At 37.4% G+C, this 18049-nt stretch overlaps 1 protein-coding gene across 7 annotated transcripts in view; it reads left to right on the top strand.

Annotated features, from left to right (window-relative positions):
• gem (transcription factor CP2 like gemini) overlaps positions 1-18049 on the top strand; it is a 402232-nt gene that overhangs the window by 132300 nt on the left and 251883 nt on the right. Inside the window, exon 2 of one of the 7 annotated variants that reach the window (XM_081736311.1) lies at positions 1002-1138. The exons of 5 other annotated variants lie outside the window; for them this stretch is intronic. In XM_081736311.1, the coding sequence (XP_081592437.1) occupies positions 1090-1138 (49 nt within the window). In that variant the 5' untranslated portion in view covers positions 1002-1089. Of the gene's footprint in view, positions 1-1001; positions 1155-18049 lie in introns of all 7 variants that reach the window. One more of the 7 variants, XM_081736310.1, reaches the window with a different exon arrangement.

Here is an 18049-nt window from a genome sequence, read left to right as displayed (position 1 = left end):
TCTCATTTTCAACTGAAATGTTTATCAGTCCGATTAGTGTCCAGTTACGTTAGCATTACACACTGAAGCAATTGCTTCCAAAACTACAAAACTATAGCGTGATCACAAAATATTTGCACTCAATTTAGAACAGTAAGTAAACGTACAGTTTGAAAACAAATGCAGGTTGTTTCTGACATATGTTCTACATATTTAAGGCAAATAATTATATTCAGTTTTTTAGTGTTGTGTGTTGTTCCAGTTCACATTCTAATTTTGTGTGTTTATAAGAAAATAAATCTTTTCCGAATAACTGATGTAATGTTGCTTAGTTAGTTATCTCTTTGCGATTGTGGTAAGAACAAGAAGCAGATTTATTTTTAAAAGTTTCTGGTAATAAGCATTAGAATTTAGATTAGATCAATAGTGAAATGTCAGGCAGTTACGGGAAGGCAGTGAAAAATGATGCCAACCTCCAACTATTTTAATTATATAAAGAAATCGTTCACGAAATGCATATAGCAATAAGTAATATTATTTATAATAATAATAATGTAAGTCTTATACATATAGTTTGCCTCCCATGTCGTTCGAGTAGCGACCTAAATTTAGCATTTATACTTAGTTGAATTTATTCTTCAACATTTAAGCAAAGTTTGTGAAAAAAGGGCGTGGGTGTAAATTCAGATTATCCTTTACAGAAAACTACAATATGCTTGTAAAAGCGTTCATCATAAATAGAAATAATTAGTTTAATTGAAAAGTATATTACTTGTGTTACTATAAGAGTAATAATAATATTGGGAGTTAGCTATAATTTCTGCATTCCTTAGGTTTAACTAATTCCAACATCTTAAGTATGGTATAGGCGACTACGGATAACTGGTATTTCGTGGTGGAAGGTAAGCCTTACGAAAATAAAAATTACAGATCCCATCTATCCCATCCTATAAACTTCCGTGGCATTTACCAACATTTAACCGCTCATAGCCCAGGAATCTACAAAGAGCGGCATTTTTCAGGTGCATAGGGCAGTATGACGTCAGTGGTACAGAGCATTGCTGGATAAGTCCGAACGCCGAATATGGTTTCGTGAGTGCTGTCAGCTGTATGAAAGATGGTCGGAAGAACGAAATCACCGCAGACGGACTCTTCGAAGGTGATACCTGCTAAATGTATGTTATGCATTGTTCTTCTAATTTGACTGATTGCAATATCGTCAACCCCAACGTTGCAATTTGTCATTTTATACGAATATGCATGACTTACCCTAAAATGTTTTGTTTTTCAGTGAGTAAGTACTTACGAAGATTGTTTATGAGGAGGTGGAGGATCGGAGTCTACGTTTAACGGTGTTGCGGAATGCCCTATGCTATCCTGAACTGTTACAGCATTGAGATAAATAGGCGTCTTAATAATATATTTTTCTTTGCGATGTGTTCTAGCAAAACCTAAAAAGATTTAGTGACACTCGAAGAAGTGTGGTATTAAGATTTTCTGGAAGATACTGGATTTCCTTTCGTTCAGAGTCTAGATTACTTTGGCATATAAATGCATGTTCAGTTTCTGTTGAATATTCACAAGTTGAGAAATTATGGTCTCATGTTGCAGTGTGGTGTACGAATAGAACATTGAGAAAGAAATTTTAAGAGAGAGTAGTGGACCTCTTGAATTTCTGGAGTGTAGTCTGTTTGTATACCAGTCAGTATTGTAATTGCATGATCGAATTATGTGATTTGTTTCATTATTTTCTGGATTTCCTCCATGGTTTCAGTTTTCCTCTTCCTGATACTTGTTATTATGCATTACAATCGACTTCTGGAAATTGTTGTGAAGTATAAATTAATCTATTCAAATAGTGGAACTTTTTAAAGTTTATTGAGTATTTGGTCTGGAATTTGGTTTAAATAGGGTTGTTTTTTCAGTGACTTGACCAATTTGCTTTAGCGACACAAATGATTGGTTGTTTTGGTTTTCACTAGTGTCTATGACTAGGATGCAGAATTTTGTCGGATAGTACCTTTCTCCTTTGGAGAAACGTGAACATTAGTAAAGCATTGCGGACTGCCAGTCTTAGAGTTTTCTTTATTTATTCTATTATTCAGTTTTAGCTGTTTCTTCAGTGGGAACTGTGGTGTTCCGACAGTCTTCGTAAGTACTGCTTCATCTGGTAAGTATTACACTAGAGTGATATACATGTAGAGTGACTGACCTCTTATGTTGACATGTCAGTGACCTACTTCAATTGGAACTACGAACGCGTGTAGATTTATCGACTGCTTTCACTTGACTGTACGTTTTCTGAGAAGAGAATAAGTGTAATTCAAATTCTTTAGATTGTTCTAAATAGTAGTCGAATAGTTAATGAAATAACCATTTGAAGTGGGTCGCCTTCAATTAGAGTTAAGTTCAGAAAATAAGATAACATAATTGTACATGGAGACTGGGTTTTTGATTATTTTCGTTATTGGAAATGAAGATAACGCTTCAAATCATGCAACTAAATGACATACGCCTTTGTTTCGTATTATTTATATATTTATTTATTTTTAAGGTTTTACTATGTTTAAAATCCCGCTAATACGTGCGTGAAATCAGTTTGATGAAGTTTATCTTATTTTCTGAACAAATATTATGTTTAATATTTCCTTTTTGTTTCGCTGTGATGAAAATAATTTAACAAAAATTCTTCTTTTGCAAGCACCTACGGGGACAGCCCGATTTTATAAATACGGAAAGATTACATAATTCTGCAGTAGAGCATATTACAGTATCTTCATAACTGAGTACTTTTTGTTTGTCTAGTATGTTGTAATGTATTTTAAAAAATTGTAATCCTGGTTTTTAATTGTAATCAGCGCACAGAGTAAAGACCACCTAAATATGTTTCTGGATGAATTCAGACGTTTAGTATCCAGTCTGATTAGCTTATTTGTCATTGTAAAATTCTGCGCTTTTTCATATATTATAGCTATCGTTTGTTTCTATAAAATGCACAAAATATACATTTAAAAAAAAATGACGAAAGAAGACCGTAAATAATGTAAAAGTTAGTTCAGTTTTATAAGTCGCTGGTAGTTTCATCATCATAGTTCTGCACAGTGGCGTAACTAGTTTTACTGCGCCCTGGATCGATCAATCAATCGATTTACTCATACCCGCCTCCTGCCCCACGCATTTCAGCTGCTTCGTATATAATATGTACTAACAGTATACAAAGTTATTTTTATTAAGAAACCTAAATATTTTACGTATCTTTTTAAGTGCCAACTAGGTTTCAAACAGACCCAACTTTCGTTTTATTCCCGGGAAGGGGAGCGGCGCGCTTATTACAATGACTTATGCAAAACTTTCACTAGGCAGCTGGCTAGACAAACATTGCAGTGACGATTGTCCGGCAATGGGGATTCAGAAAGGGGGCGCGGGGCTCGCGCGCCCCTCCATGAGGAGTAATATATATAAATTAATCCGTAATAAAGCACTTGTTCAAAGGCTGTAAAAAAAAAGTTTTAAAATTTCTCTCAAAAGGAAGATTTTGAGTGCGTTCTCCACTCATTGCAGATAAGTATGCGTTTCCGGTTCATGGTAATCCTAGATTTTCTCGTGTTGAACAATGTGGCTTGCCTAAGTGCCACCTCCAGAAGGGCGGAGATAAATACGTATTATGAAGCACTGCAGTCCACGTTTTTAGTTAGCGAACCAAATATCGAAAAGTGTCTCAAGTCCATTTTTCAGACCTGCGCCCTCCCTCAACAATTCCTGGATCCGCCCCCGGTATCGTCTGTTATCAATTAACTGCTAATAGTCATAGCGTACCATTTAAAATGTTTTCAAACGTTCTTTGCATAAGGAACAATTTTCCTTTTTTTTTTTTTTTTTTTTTTTTTTTGCTTTTGCGCCTTTTCACTGTGCTCCATTCGCTCCGTAGTAGTTACGCCACTGGTTCTGCAACAGCCTTAGTTTTTACAGAACAGAAAACATTTAAATTTAGAGGCAAAATCAGAGAATCATCATAGTAACTATTTGGTTGTCAATTTTATTAACACCCAAGTGGAAGTTTCAGAAATGAATACATAGTTGCAAAACCAATCAAAGTTGAGTTTCTGAATTCCTGAAAAAAGATTGAAGTTAATGTGCGGTGAGATTCTTGTGTAAATAATTTCAAGATGGACTCGTTTCTGAGATACTGTTTGTTCGAAACTAAGTTTCTAACCGAACAAACAAAAGGAGGACATGATATGACAGGTCACAAAAGAACCTGAGTACTCTTATCTATGTGTTGCTGCTCTGAGTCCAAAGTGCCTCTAACGATACGAAAGACAGCTACACAAACGGATCTTGAAAAAAATGAAGGAAAAAAGTCTGAAATGAAAAGAAATAATTTATGGAGACATTATGCAGTCTGTATTCATTCATTAGAAGCATTAAGGATGAAAGCTCTTGCAGTTTTGACCAAGGATCCAAGTTAAAACTTCGTTCTCTTTAGTTGCACTGCACTTCAGATTGTTTCATCGAATACAGTAGATACATTTTGAAAAATTTAAAATCCTCTGTGCACGGTATCTAAAGTCCCCCAACTGAGCTTCTTACAAACATATTAATCAGTCATTATTTGTTGCTTTCTGGGATTCGGCAAAAAAATACAGTTGTCACACATTGTTTGAAATGGGTGGAGGGGGAAGGCGGTTAAACGCACTTAGTTCACAAAATGATGCACAGGATATGTTAAATCAAACCCGTACTTGTAATCAGATAAAAGTTGAATGAGTTAGAAAGGATACTTCCTTTCTACTTCTCATTCCGGAGCCATACGAGAACGAGCGCCTTTATTTAGTAAATATTTCTCCTGATATATTTACTGTAATCTAGGAGACGAGCATATTAGGATAGCTGCCACTCTGATCCATATACTACTGTTACTTTATTGCGAATACCATAGCTTTAATCAGTTGCGATACCTATTTTGGGAGATAACTCAAAAAGACGGATCTGATCCTATAGGTGGTATAATACCTCAACAAGCATTGTGATATAGGCAAATAATGAGTATGATAAGGTTTTTCTCAAAGCCTAATGAGTAAGGCTTCTTTTAACTGTTTTAACCGTTTAAGAGCACAGAATACGGCAATAAATTTCTTCTATGGTATTTCGCACGTAAGACATTAAAGGAGGTAACATACTTCTATGAGCAATCGTTCGCCATAATAATAATAATAATAATAATAATAATTTTTTTATATCAAGAATGATACAGCATGCTTTTATATCAAGAATGATGGTGACGAAAATATGAATTATTTCAGCAGTATATCCATTGAGAATTAAAATAGAACACTACATATTAGTTTGAAAAACAAATATTTCCTGTGATTCTATCCTAATGAGGAATAGCTTTATAATTCTCATAATTGATCTTTACGGTTGGTAGAACCAGTTTGTGTAGCAATATTTTGTATTTAGAAAATTAGAATTGTGATGGCTAAACGACTATCAATAATAAACGACTCTTCTGCTATCAACAATAATAATATCGTAATAGGGAAAATTAAAAATTCTAATGTTGGGAAATGCTTGCGTGGGTATCAGTGATTTTTCTTTATTGGGGCATTCAGAAATGATTGGCACTACAATTAATTTGTTTTCACAGGAACCATTTATTGAACAAACTATTAGTTTATTTTAGAGGTTTTCCTCGGCAATGTCGATGCACCTTTACCACTGTTCTGGAAGCTTCCTTATTTGTGTAGCAAACCATTGTTTGGTAGTCTCTCTCTGTCACTGGCGGACAAATGCGTAGAGTTCATCATTTGTGTTGAACTTTTTACCTCTCATGCGCTCTTTCATTGTGTCGAATAAAGCATAGTCGCTAGGAGCCAGATCCGACGAATATGGAGGATGTGGCAGTAAACAACTGTAGTTCATGCACTGTGGCAATTGTCTGGCGACTGACATGTGGCCGTGCATTGTCGTGTTGGAGAAGAACGCCACGGCCCCATTTTCCTTGTCGGCGTTGTTGGATGCGTCGGCGGAGTCTATGCAGTGTACTGCAGTAGCTCTCACTGTCGATGGACGTATTGGGAGGGAACCATTCCACCAGCAGTATCCCTTCCTGATCCCAGAAAACGGTCGCCATTTGTTTCCGCACGAATAGTCCCATCCGTGCCTTCTTACGATGAGGGCTTCCAGTATGCCTCTATTCCATGGACTAGCGTTTCTTTTCTGGAGTCTCGTAGAGGACCCAAGTTTCGTCGACGGTGACCAGACGCTCAAAGAACTCGGTCGGATTTTCACTGTACTGTTGCATGTGCAACGGTGAGGTCATGAGGCACCCATTGTGCACACATCTTGTGAAGCTTCAAATCCTCATGAATGATAGTGTAGAGGGAACCCCGTGATAGACCTGTTTCTTTCTCTAGATCATCAAACGTGATTCTCCTGTGCTGCTCCATTATCAAATCATTCACTCACGCGGCATTGCTTGATCTGCGTGCAGTTGCAGGACGCCCAGTGCTTTTTTTTCTGCAGCACTGTCGTTGCCTTCTTTGAATTCGGATACCCAACGAAACACGGATCTGCGATTTGATGCTCTGTCCCCATATACGGCTAATAATCTGCTGTGGATGTCTGAAGTATTCACTCCTTCCCTCCAGAGAAACCACAGTGTGCACCGTTGCCCATGTGTGTCTGCTTCCATGCTGTTTTTTCGCTGTCCACCAGCGTCCTGGCAAGTTGGAACAACTGCTACTATAATATGCTACCTACGGAAAGAAACAAAACCATTTAGTGGGGTTTAATAATACTATAGTGTATCTAAATGCATACATCAACAAACATTTCAAACTGCTACTTGGCACCAGTTATAGGGGGGAGTGCCAATCATTATTGAACGAACTATATATATATATATATATATATATATATATATATATATATATATATATATATATATATAATATACTATGTGATCAAAAGTATCCGGACACCCCGAAAACACGTTTTTCATATTAGGTGCATTGTGCTGCCACCTGCTGCCAGATACTCATTATCAGCGATCTCAGTAGTCATTAGACATCGTGAGAAAGCAGAATGGGGCGCTCCGCGGAACTCCAGACCTCGAACGTGGTCAGTTGATTGGGTGTCGCTTGTGTCAGAAGTCTGTATGCAAAATTTCCACACTCCTTAACATCTCTAGGTCCACTGTGCCTGATGTGATAGTGAAGTGGGAACGTGAAGGGAAACGTGCAGCACAAAAGCGTACAGGCCGACCTCGTCTGTTGACTGACAGAGACCGCCGACAGTTGTAAAGTGTAATAGGCAGACATCTATCCAGACCATCACACAGGAATTCCAAACTGCATCAGGATCCACTCCAAGTACTATGACAAGGCGCGAGGTGAGAAAACTTTACAAGGTCAAGCGGCTGCTCATAAGCCACACATCACGCAGGTAAATGCCAAACGACGCCTCGCTTGGTGTAAGGAGCGTAAACATTGGACGATTGAACAGTGGAAAAACGTTGTGTGGAGTGACGAATCACGGTACACAATGTGGCGATCCGATGGCAGGGTGTGGGTATGGCGAATGCTCGGTGAACGTCATCTGTCAGCGTGTGTAGTGCCAAACAGTAAAATTCGGAGGTGGTGGTGTTATGGTGTGGTCATGTTTTTCTTGGAGGGAGCTTGCACCCCTTGTTGTTTTGCGTGGCACTCTCACAGCGCAGGCCTACATTGATGTTTTAAGCACCATCTTCCTTCCCACTGTTGAAGAGCAATTCGGGGATGGCGATTGAGTCTTTCAATATGATCGAACACCTGTTCATACTACACGGCCTATGGCGGAGTGGTTACACGACCATAACTTCCCTGTAATGGACTGGCCTGCACAGAGTCCTGACTTGAATCCTGTAAAACACCTTTGGGATGTTTTGGAACGTCGACTTCATGCCAGGCCTCACCGACCTACACCGATACATGTCCTCAGTTCAGCACTCGGTGACGAATGGGCTGCCATTCCCCAAGAAACCTTCCAGCACCTGATTGAAAGTATGCCTGCGGCAGTGGAAGCTGCCATCAAGGCTAAGGGTGGGCCAACACCATATTGAATTCTAGCAGTACTGATGGAGGGGGCCACGAACTTGTAAGTCATTTTCAGCCAGGTGAATACTATTTAAAATCTCAAATGTATTCAACTAATACTGAGCATTTTTCGCTTAAAACATAACGAATTAAAAATTATTATTTATATTCGAAATAGGCTACGAAAAATGTCATAACTTCGATGGAATTTGTTGCGACGTAGAATACTTTTTCATCTACTTAGTTTTAAGGTACAAAGAATAGTCCGCATAATAGTATGCAGTGGACTGAGCAGATGGCAATAGTGTAAAGTGACCTATCTCTTTTATCTGCAAGGATGAAGAATTGCTGGCACTCGGTTATGTGGTACGAGCGTGATGAAAGTGGAAAGTGTGTTGCAAGGGACAATGCCCAAATGGTGAAAGCCTACAGAACTTATGGGAAAACTACGGTGAAGAGAAACAGTAGTGGTTGAAATTCGGTTCCAGGTGTCGCCAAAGACGGAGCCGCTGACGGATTGTTACTCAGAACCGCCGTGGACTGCGGTCCAAGTGACGGAAGAACTCAAGTAGCACATCACACAGTCTTGTGTCAACAGTCACAGTCTGTCGTGAGTTACTTGACATGGGCATGTTTGTAAATTTCGCCTACACAGACGAAACTGCTGATAGGAACCGTAACGCTTTAGCATGATACTAATGGTGCCGCGAACATGCAGCATGAGCGCTGATGACTGGAGACATGTAATACGGTCGAATGAGTCACCGTATTTACCTTCTTTAAAACAACATACCATATTTGTATTAAAATGAAATGAAATTTTTGAGTTTTCCGTCCCACGTTTATGCCGGCTAGGCTAAAGGAGAAGGTGGTGATGAGAAATGAATGAAATGGTGGAATGAAGAATGTGGGAGGAAACGGGAGAACCCCGAGAAAACCCACGGACACGGTGTTTGCATACCATATTTGTGTGTGGCGGACATCTACAGAAGCGTATGATCCTCAGTGTCTCCGCCGAAGCATAAAAGAAGAAAGCATTTCAGTGAGCTGCAGTATCCTGGTTTTGAGTGGGTCCTTGTGGACGCTTAGTGATGGCTTTACTGCCCGTGATTATGTGGTCATTTTAGAGGACCATGTGCATCTTATGACCCAGATATTTTCGGGCAGTGACACATGTTCCAGGATGGTAATGCGTCCATTTACACAACTAATGATTTAATGAAAAGATGAAGACCTCCATTGGCCCGCTCAATCCCCAGACCTGAACATAGTTTAACATTTGTGTAATGTATTTTAGAGACATGAATTCGGCCAGTAACTAAGTGATGCACTCCACGTGGAATGGTGTAATATTTCACTTACTGATCTGAAGGCATATTAATCTGACAAGCTGCACTATTTCATGTGTTTTCATTAAAGTGATAAATACCTGTATATGTTTGTTCGTAACATAGGATAGCTGTAAAATTGGAATTAGCAAAAGTGCTGAGCAGCACTTTACATTCATGCAGAACTTATTCGAAATGTTCTCCTTCTTTCATGGCATACTTTTTGGAACAAAAAAAAATCCACCTAAGAAACAAATCAAAATACGAGGATCTGAAACAACCTTGCAATGAATATTCTTTACCGAAAATGATCCTGTAAAGACTTGGAATTATCTTGGGGAGCAAGTATGCATTGCAAGAGGTGTTCTGGATCGTCACATGTTGAAGTTTCGAAGACTTATTACGTGCGTTTCAAGAAATACGTTAAAAATGGTTGTAAACATGTGGAGCACAGTGATGTACTGCTTATCTTTTCCCAGTTGGTTCCAGTTTTTGTAGCTGTTCTTTAGTTGTTACAGTAGGACTGCTCTTTATTATTAATTTTATACAGAAAATATGGGCTTGAATCATTTTATACAGAACATATTTTTTGAGAAAATATTTGTCAACTCATCTGTTAATACTACTTATTTTGATTGAACATTCTGCCTCATTCTCTGAAATCTGAAGGTGATAACTAGAAATTACTTTTATGCGTTTATTTGTGAGGTGAGAGAGCGATAATTGGTTAGTTACATTCTATATTCTTTCTGTATGTACGGTGTTGGAGAAAGTTTCCCTGTTGAGTTGAAAAGAGCTGAAGTAAATTGTGACCCTTCTATCTAGGCAATATCTTAGCTTGAGGGTCATCAATGATAGTATGTCTTGACCCATGTGATCTACAAAAAGAAAGAAAAATATACTTGGCACAGGGCCACTTCCGGCAGATACTTCATATTCCTCTCCTTTTCTGACTTGGATTCATGTTCTAAAGAAAGGAAAAACTTGTTAAAAAATACGTGGAAGGTAGTTTCTTTTAAAATAAAGACTGTATTACTATTCATGTAAATTAATATCTTAGAAATAATGTAACTTTATATTTACGTTCCATGCGCAAGAAAAACAAATTTTTCGTTCATGGAGTTGATAATGTGTATGTGTTCTTTAATGCTAATCATATTTAAGGGAAAAAGAGATAATTATGTCCACATTTAATAACGCCGTTTTAGGGGAAAAAAAAAAGAGAGAGAGAGGCTTAAAGTTTTAGTACGAACGATATCTGTCTTGGGTTGTCAACAATCTGACTTGCTTACGCTTATTTATTTATTTATTTATTTATTTATTTATTTATTTATTTATTTATTTATTTATTTAATGTTTGAATGACTGAGCATTTGTTTACCCAATAATCGACATCTATTTTTGAGAAATAGTACACGAAATTTCAATACATTCGTATTTTCCCATCTTTTGTTCAATCCTCTAGAAGGAGTGTACTATTACTCTGAACAGTATATTATTATGACATTTACTCGCACATAAATTGAGGTACACGTACCATGGAAATACTGAAGTAAGTACCACATGTAGTCAGTTACATACCATAAAACCACATACACGAATTATAATAATCTGTTCTCACTAGTGACATTCAACAAATCTTAAATTTTCAACCATTTTGGATACTTCAGATGAGTTCGGCATATTTTCTTTCTTTACTTAATCGCCTATTTCGTCTCCTTTTTCTTTATTGTTATCAGATTGATTCTATTTTTGTATCCCTTTTCCTTACGGATTTCTGTGGATTACCAAAAAACAGTTTAAACTACATTATTTTGTTTGCAATCTGTCCAACACTAAAAACTCTTGTATTGTATTACTTCGAATTATTCAAGAAAGAGGCTCAAAAATTTGATTTATTCACGATTTTTCCATAAAGAAATACATGTTTGTTCGAATTGACGAGTCCGCTGTATTGCGATAGTTGGTGGAGATAATTAATTCTAATTCAAGAATACTGGCAGATAAGTTTGCATTACTATGAAGACGTTAGCACATTATCTAATAATTTGCATACAATATATCAAACATTCTCAATGTGTTAGTTTGTAAAAAGTCAGTTTTATTTAGCGATCTATTATTTGAACAAAACGATTTTGTTACAAGTTCTAGTTATTCCCTAAAGTCTTCAACTCGTCTGGAAGCGAAGTCTCTCGACGTCAAGTAGAAGGCAGCTAGCTTACGACAACTGTTATCCTAATTTTGATCTATTAGGCATTAGCGTAATTAACATACTGAAGTATCTTGCTTTCATAATAAAAGATTAAAATAACTAAATATTTTCTCCCATATTTTTATGCAACCTATAACTTACAAATGTTTTGAGGTTTGCGTATTAGCGATACTCACAGACTAAGGTGTCGTGTTATTATAATAGAATTTCAAATGATCACATTAGCTTCAGGTGAATATATGACTAGATTAATATTTTCTTAAAGTATTTCTGTATAAAACCATCAACTGCATTTACAAATAATAAAAAGCAGTTCTGACAAACTATAGAATAGGTACAGAATCTGGAACTAGTAGGAATAGATGAGGAGTACGTTAACATGCTTCATATGTTTACAATCCTCCTCAGAATATTCTTCAGATCCAAATCTGAACTCTATCCAAGACCCGGATCTCGGATCTGGATTCTAATCCGTATCTTGTCCATAACTTGAATCTTAGACCCAGATTCAAAACAGAGGTCTAGATTCTCTGGTTTAACTATGGTTTCAAATTGATGATCTACTCGTATCAGGTATCACATAGTCTTATTTTTTCTCTCTCTCTCTTCCTCGTTAAGTGTGCATCCTGGAAAGAGTTAAGAGTGGGACAAACCTAACTGCATTTATCTTCACTTGCTATATTTTCTCGCTGTCATTCTGACAGCCTAAGCCAAATGTATACATGACGTTCCCAATAACTTTTTTTTTTTTTTTAATATACTTGTTCAGAGGACCATTGAATGTATCCTGAACTATTGTATTCTTACAAATACTCTTTAGTCACTTTCCTCATAAAAACATTTTACTATTATTTTCTAAGAATCAGATATGACACTACTTACAGGTTAGTGAACTATTCAGTTGTTCGGAGGTATTTTTACTTCAGTTGCAGTTCAGGTGAGCGAATAACAGAAAAGCTACTTTGTGTTACTTGCATTACTTGTGCCCCTTGTAGTTAATAGTTAACACGTGGCCCCGAGTAATATATTAGTCATAGTAGTCAGTCTGTATACTCGGATCATGTTCCCAAAAGTTGAGTCAGTATTTGTTTGTTCCCTAGCAATTGTCCAACGTAATAAATGGATGATCCCCGGATTCCAAATGGAATTGGATGGCATTCAAAAGCTCCAAGAAACCACGACCAGTAACGTTTATCTCATATTAATATACCAAAGGGGTCACGAATGATAAGCAGTGATGAAAATTTTCCGGAAAATTGTGAAGCGGAAAATTTTCCCGCAAATTTTCCGATTCATAAAAACATACTTCACTTATTCCTACATCGTTGTATAGCCGTGATGTGAGGTGGAAAATTTTCTTCTATACTTTTCCGGAAAATTTTCCGTTCTTAACAAATATCAGTGATCAAGTAACAATTCCTCAGTATTCATAGAATTGATTGAATTTATGTATAGAAATGTTGAAAATTGAAAAATCGTTTAAAGTATCTGAAAATTTTCATGGCTCAGACAATTTTCAGTACTATGTAGGATCAAGTGAAACAATTTTTCATGAATCGAAGAATTGTCTGTCCTGTACAGCGATGAAAATTTTGCGAAAAATTTTGAAACGGAAAATTTTCCGATTCATAAAAACATACTCCACTTATTCCTACATCGTTGTTTAGCCGTGATGTGAGGTGAAAAATTTTCTCCTATATTTTTCCGGAAAATTTTCCGTTAAATATCAGTGATCAAGTAACAATTCCTCAGTATTCATAAAATTGATTGAATTTATGTATAGAAATGTTAAAAATTGAAAGATCTTTTAAAGAATCTGAAAATTTTCATGGCTCGCACAATTTTCAGTAGTATGTAGGAACAAGTTAAACAATGTTTCATAAATCGAAATATTTTGTGTCTTGTATGGAAAAATTGAACTTTTTATGAGTCGGAAAATTTTCATAATTTTGAAGCAAAAAGTAAAACAACTTTTTGTGAATCGGAAAGTTTTATTGTTCTGTAGAAACAAATGTAGGGAATTTTCGTAAATCGGAAAATTTTCATAACGATATAGAAACAAGTGAAAACACTTTTCATAATCCGGACAGTTTTGGATATTATATATAGTGATGTTAGGTGGAAAATTTTCCACTATATTTAACTGCACATTGAGATATACAATTCCTGTAGAGGAAAATTAGACAGCAACAAATTATAATTTTCCAATTAGATTTCGGGAACCAGAAAATTTTCTAATATTTCAAGTTTGAAATAAAAATTTACATAGTGTTTATCTCTCTCTCTCTCTCTCTCTCTCTCTCCATTAATCTACTTATAAATGTTGCAGAATGTAAATCTATAAAAGTAGTAAAGCTATGAGAAAACCGTCTTATGCGTATTAAACTGACGAAATCTAATATTGTAAGATCAAAGGTGGATTCTGAGGGAAGAACGCATTGAAGTTTTTGAAACATTCTTGAAATGAAGAATCGTTAGATTTTCACTTCATGAAACTTTTTAAGACAATATTTATTACCAATAAATTTTACGGCTAAACAACGGTGTAGGAATAAGTGGAGTATGTTTTTGTGAATCGGAAAACATTCATGACTTTTAATAAATTGAAATTTTAAATAATAGAATGGGATATTTGTACTCTACGAACTCATGTTCTCTGCACTTTGCATACAAGCAGAGAGAGACAGAGAGTGAGAGAGAGAGAGAGAGAGAGAGAGGGGGGAAGAAGTTGAATTGAGTTGATTTTGAGTTTAACGTCCCTTTCAGCAGCGAGACTATATAAGACGGATCAACTGATTAACGTAAAATCCGAACTACATGAGCTCCCGCTGGGAATCGAAGCCAGATCTTCCATGCCACAGGCGGGTATGCTAACCGCTTAGTAACGAAGGAGCTCGCAGATGAAGAGAGAGAGAGAAACACGTGTGTAAAAGTTTACTTCCCAACTTGAAATATTAGAAAATTTTCCGGTTCCCGAAAGCTAATTGGAAAATTATAATTTGTTGCTGACTAACTTTCCTCTACAGAAATTCAATTTTGTAGCTGAATGTGCAGTTAAATATAGTGAAAAATTTTCCACCTAACATCACTATATATAATATCCAAAATTGTCCGGCTTATGAAAAGTTTTTTCGACTTGTTTCTACATCGTGATGAAAATTTTCCGATCTATGAAAATTCCTTTCACTTATTTCTACAGAGCAATAAAACTTTCCGATTCACAAAAAGTTGTTTTACTTTTTGCTTCAAAATGATGAAAATTTTCCGACATAAAAAAGTTCTTCAATTTTTCCATGCAAGACAGAAAATATTTCGATTCATGAAAAATTGTTTTTGTTCCTACATACTACTGAAAATTGTGTGAGCTATGAAAATTTTCAGATTCTTTAAACGATCTTTCACTTTTTAACATTTCTGTACATGAATTCAACCAATTTTATGATTGCTGAGGAATTGTTACTTGATTACTGATATTTTTTTTTTTTTGAACGGAAAACTTTTCGGAAAAATATAGCCGAAAATTTTCCACCTCACATCACTAATGACAAGTCAAACTAAACTGTTCGGCAGAAACGATATACCATGTTGTTATAGGTCCTACACTAACTCTACAGGCGGAATGCAAAGAACGAGAATGGTAATGATAAATAACATAATGCAGTTTTATGACAAAATAACATGTCATGTCATGTTTTGTTTTGTTTTGTTTAGGACATCTTTTGTTTATTTTTTGAAAATCAGATCTGTGATATAACCTCCGTCTCTTATGATGCTTTGACGAAGTCGATGAACGAAACTGATCGGGGGATTGGCTGGCCATGGTATGCACCCAAAATGGGAAATGATTCTGCCTGCTAACACTGTTCCTGACGTTACCATCGTATCTAGAGTAGTATGCGTAGTTGCTCCATCTTGCTGGAATTAAACCGATGACAAATTAACTTTCTGTCCTTGTATGAAGAAAGTCGTCAGTAGGCCTTTGTAACGTTCCGAAGTGACTGTGTTACCGTGATGGTCCTTTAGAAAGTAGGGTCCAATAATCTGGTAGCCGAAACACATCAAACCATGACCTTTGCATTATGGAGTGTGGTTTCCGTTGGATTCACATTACTTCAGTATCGCATGTTTTGTTAGTTGACATGGTCTGTCAGTTCAGTGTATCTCATCTGACGTATTATTTTGGCAAGGATATCCCTAGTCTCGTCTAATAAATCAATAAAATCTATACTGAATTGTCTCTGTGAAGCACAGTCACGCTCAGGCGGCGCAAAATTCTTTGTGGCATGTGTAAAACTGCAGCATGTTTGTTTACGGAACACATAGGACTCCAGTCAATAGCATTCTTTACCTTCTCAGTGTTTTTTGGTATCCGCACTCTCCTCTGCTTTCCTGGTGGCTTCGTACTCGTGGCACTTGCTGTAGCACGAAACTAATCAACCCACCTCGGAATAGTGTGCCGTTCTCGTACTCTTCCGTCATGTCTCCCAATGTTAAAGTGCTGTTAAACTTCCACGACGTAGCTACCACACTATCACCACTTTTGAAATACGCCGCTATCGCAAAAGCGCGATGTCTTGATCCAGCGCCCCATTGTACTAAAATGGCATCCTTTTACTACACTCGACCCTGCTCTGTTTTTGCCTACTGGGCGGCCGTGAGTGCTACCAACTGTTGAAAGTGGTAGATTGTTTCCTAACCTCGGACACTTTCTCAGAAATGGTTCGGAATAGGAGATTTCTGCTAACAGGTAGTACATGGACTGTAGGGGCGCACTGTTTGAAGTGCTCGTGGTAATTGGGTGATCCTTACATTTTGGACTTAATGAAAGTGAACTGAAATTTCTGCACATATCACTTTCGTACATCATCATCCCGCTGGTTCCTACATGGATTCGTTCTCTACGTCGTGAGTGGAAGTTTCTGCTGGTTAGACTGTATTATGTTGCTTTTTACTCGCTGACATACTTTTACTAACTCTCGAATACCATCAGATTTGACATACTTTTCCATTTAAAATTTTTTGAGTTGATCTACCCCCTCGGGGCGACCGAGGGGAACCACTCATCACGAGAATTTCGTAACAGTGGAATTACACAGTACATGTACTACGTGTTAGCAGAAATTTCCAACTCCGAACAACTTCTTAGAAAATGGCCCGGGGTCAGACTTTGTGGACATCCTTCATGTATGTACGAGGGCGAGGTGAAAATTTCTCGGCCTGACAATGAAAGACTGCGAATTTCAGTTCAAGAATGATTTTACTTTTCGACATAATCTCCCTTAACTTCAATACACTTGATCCAGCGTTTCTCCAACATCAGTATTCCTTCCCGGAAGTGAGTCTGGAAGGTTGTGAAAATAGTCATCCACGACCCTTTCAACTTCTTCATTCAATGTGAAGCGCTTCCCAGAAAAAAAAAAATCTTCAAGTTTGGGAACAGATAGAAGTCCGATGGTGCCAAATCAGAATATGGGCATGGCCGAGCAAATCGTACCCCAAATCCCGCAGTTTTCCCATTGCCAACGCACCCTTGTGCACAGATGCGTTGTCCTGGTGAAAGATGATTTTCTTCTTCAAGCCAGACCTCTTCTCCCAAATTTTGGCATTTAGTTGATCAAGAAGGTTGAAGTAATATTCGCCTGCAATTGTTTTCCCTTTTGTAAGGTAATCAATTAACAGGATCCCTTTCGCATCCCAAAACACACTGGCCATCACCTTTCCTGCCGATACGATCGTCTTCACTTTCTTGGCGATGCACCACCAGCTTCCACCCACTGCTTGGACTGCTGTTTCATTTCTGGCGTGTAGTGGTGAACCCATGTCTCATTCATTGTCAAAAATCGCCGCACAAAATCGGTCGGATCCCTTTTGAATCGGTCCAAAGACTGCTGCGAAAATCGTTTTTGCATTTGCTTTTGGTCGGCAGTCAGCAAACGCGCATCCATCTTGCGCAGAACTTTCGCATCCCTAGTTCTTCGTACAAGATGTTTAGCACCCGTTCCTCCGATATCCCCATACTCTCAGCTATCTCACTCACCTTCACTCGTCTGTCGTCCAACACCATATCATGAACTTTTTCGATTGTTTCCGGTGTGGTTCCGGTTTTCGGCCTTCGTTCACGTGGGTCATATTCGAGGGATGTGCGACCACGTTTAAATTCAGCTGCCCACTTTTTAACATTTGACATGAAAGGAGCAGAGTCCCCGTAAACTTTTGTCAACTTCGGACGAATTTCCGTAGTGGTTAATACATCCAAAACGAAAAAATGGATTACCGCACGATATTCAAGTTTATCCATTTTCACAACTAACACGCAAGACGTCGAACTGCAACAATGCCTGCACACAAACTACTTGAGAGAACAAGTTGACACAGTGTTGCCAACAACCTCTCAAGGAAAAAGGCTAGATGGCCTTCAGAAATAAACATTCTTGCCCAAAAAATTATGCAGTGCT

Source organism: Thermobia domestica, chromosome 13 (genome assembly GCF_964235325.1).
Source record: "Thermobia domestica chromosome 13, izTheDome1.hap1.1, whole genome shotgun sequence".
NCBI lineage: Eukaryota > Metazoa > Arthropoda > Insecta > Zygentoma > Lepismatidae > Thermobia > Thermobia domestica.
This window is presented reverse-complemented; position numbering and strand designations above follow the sequence as displayed.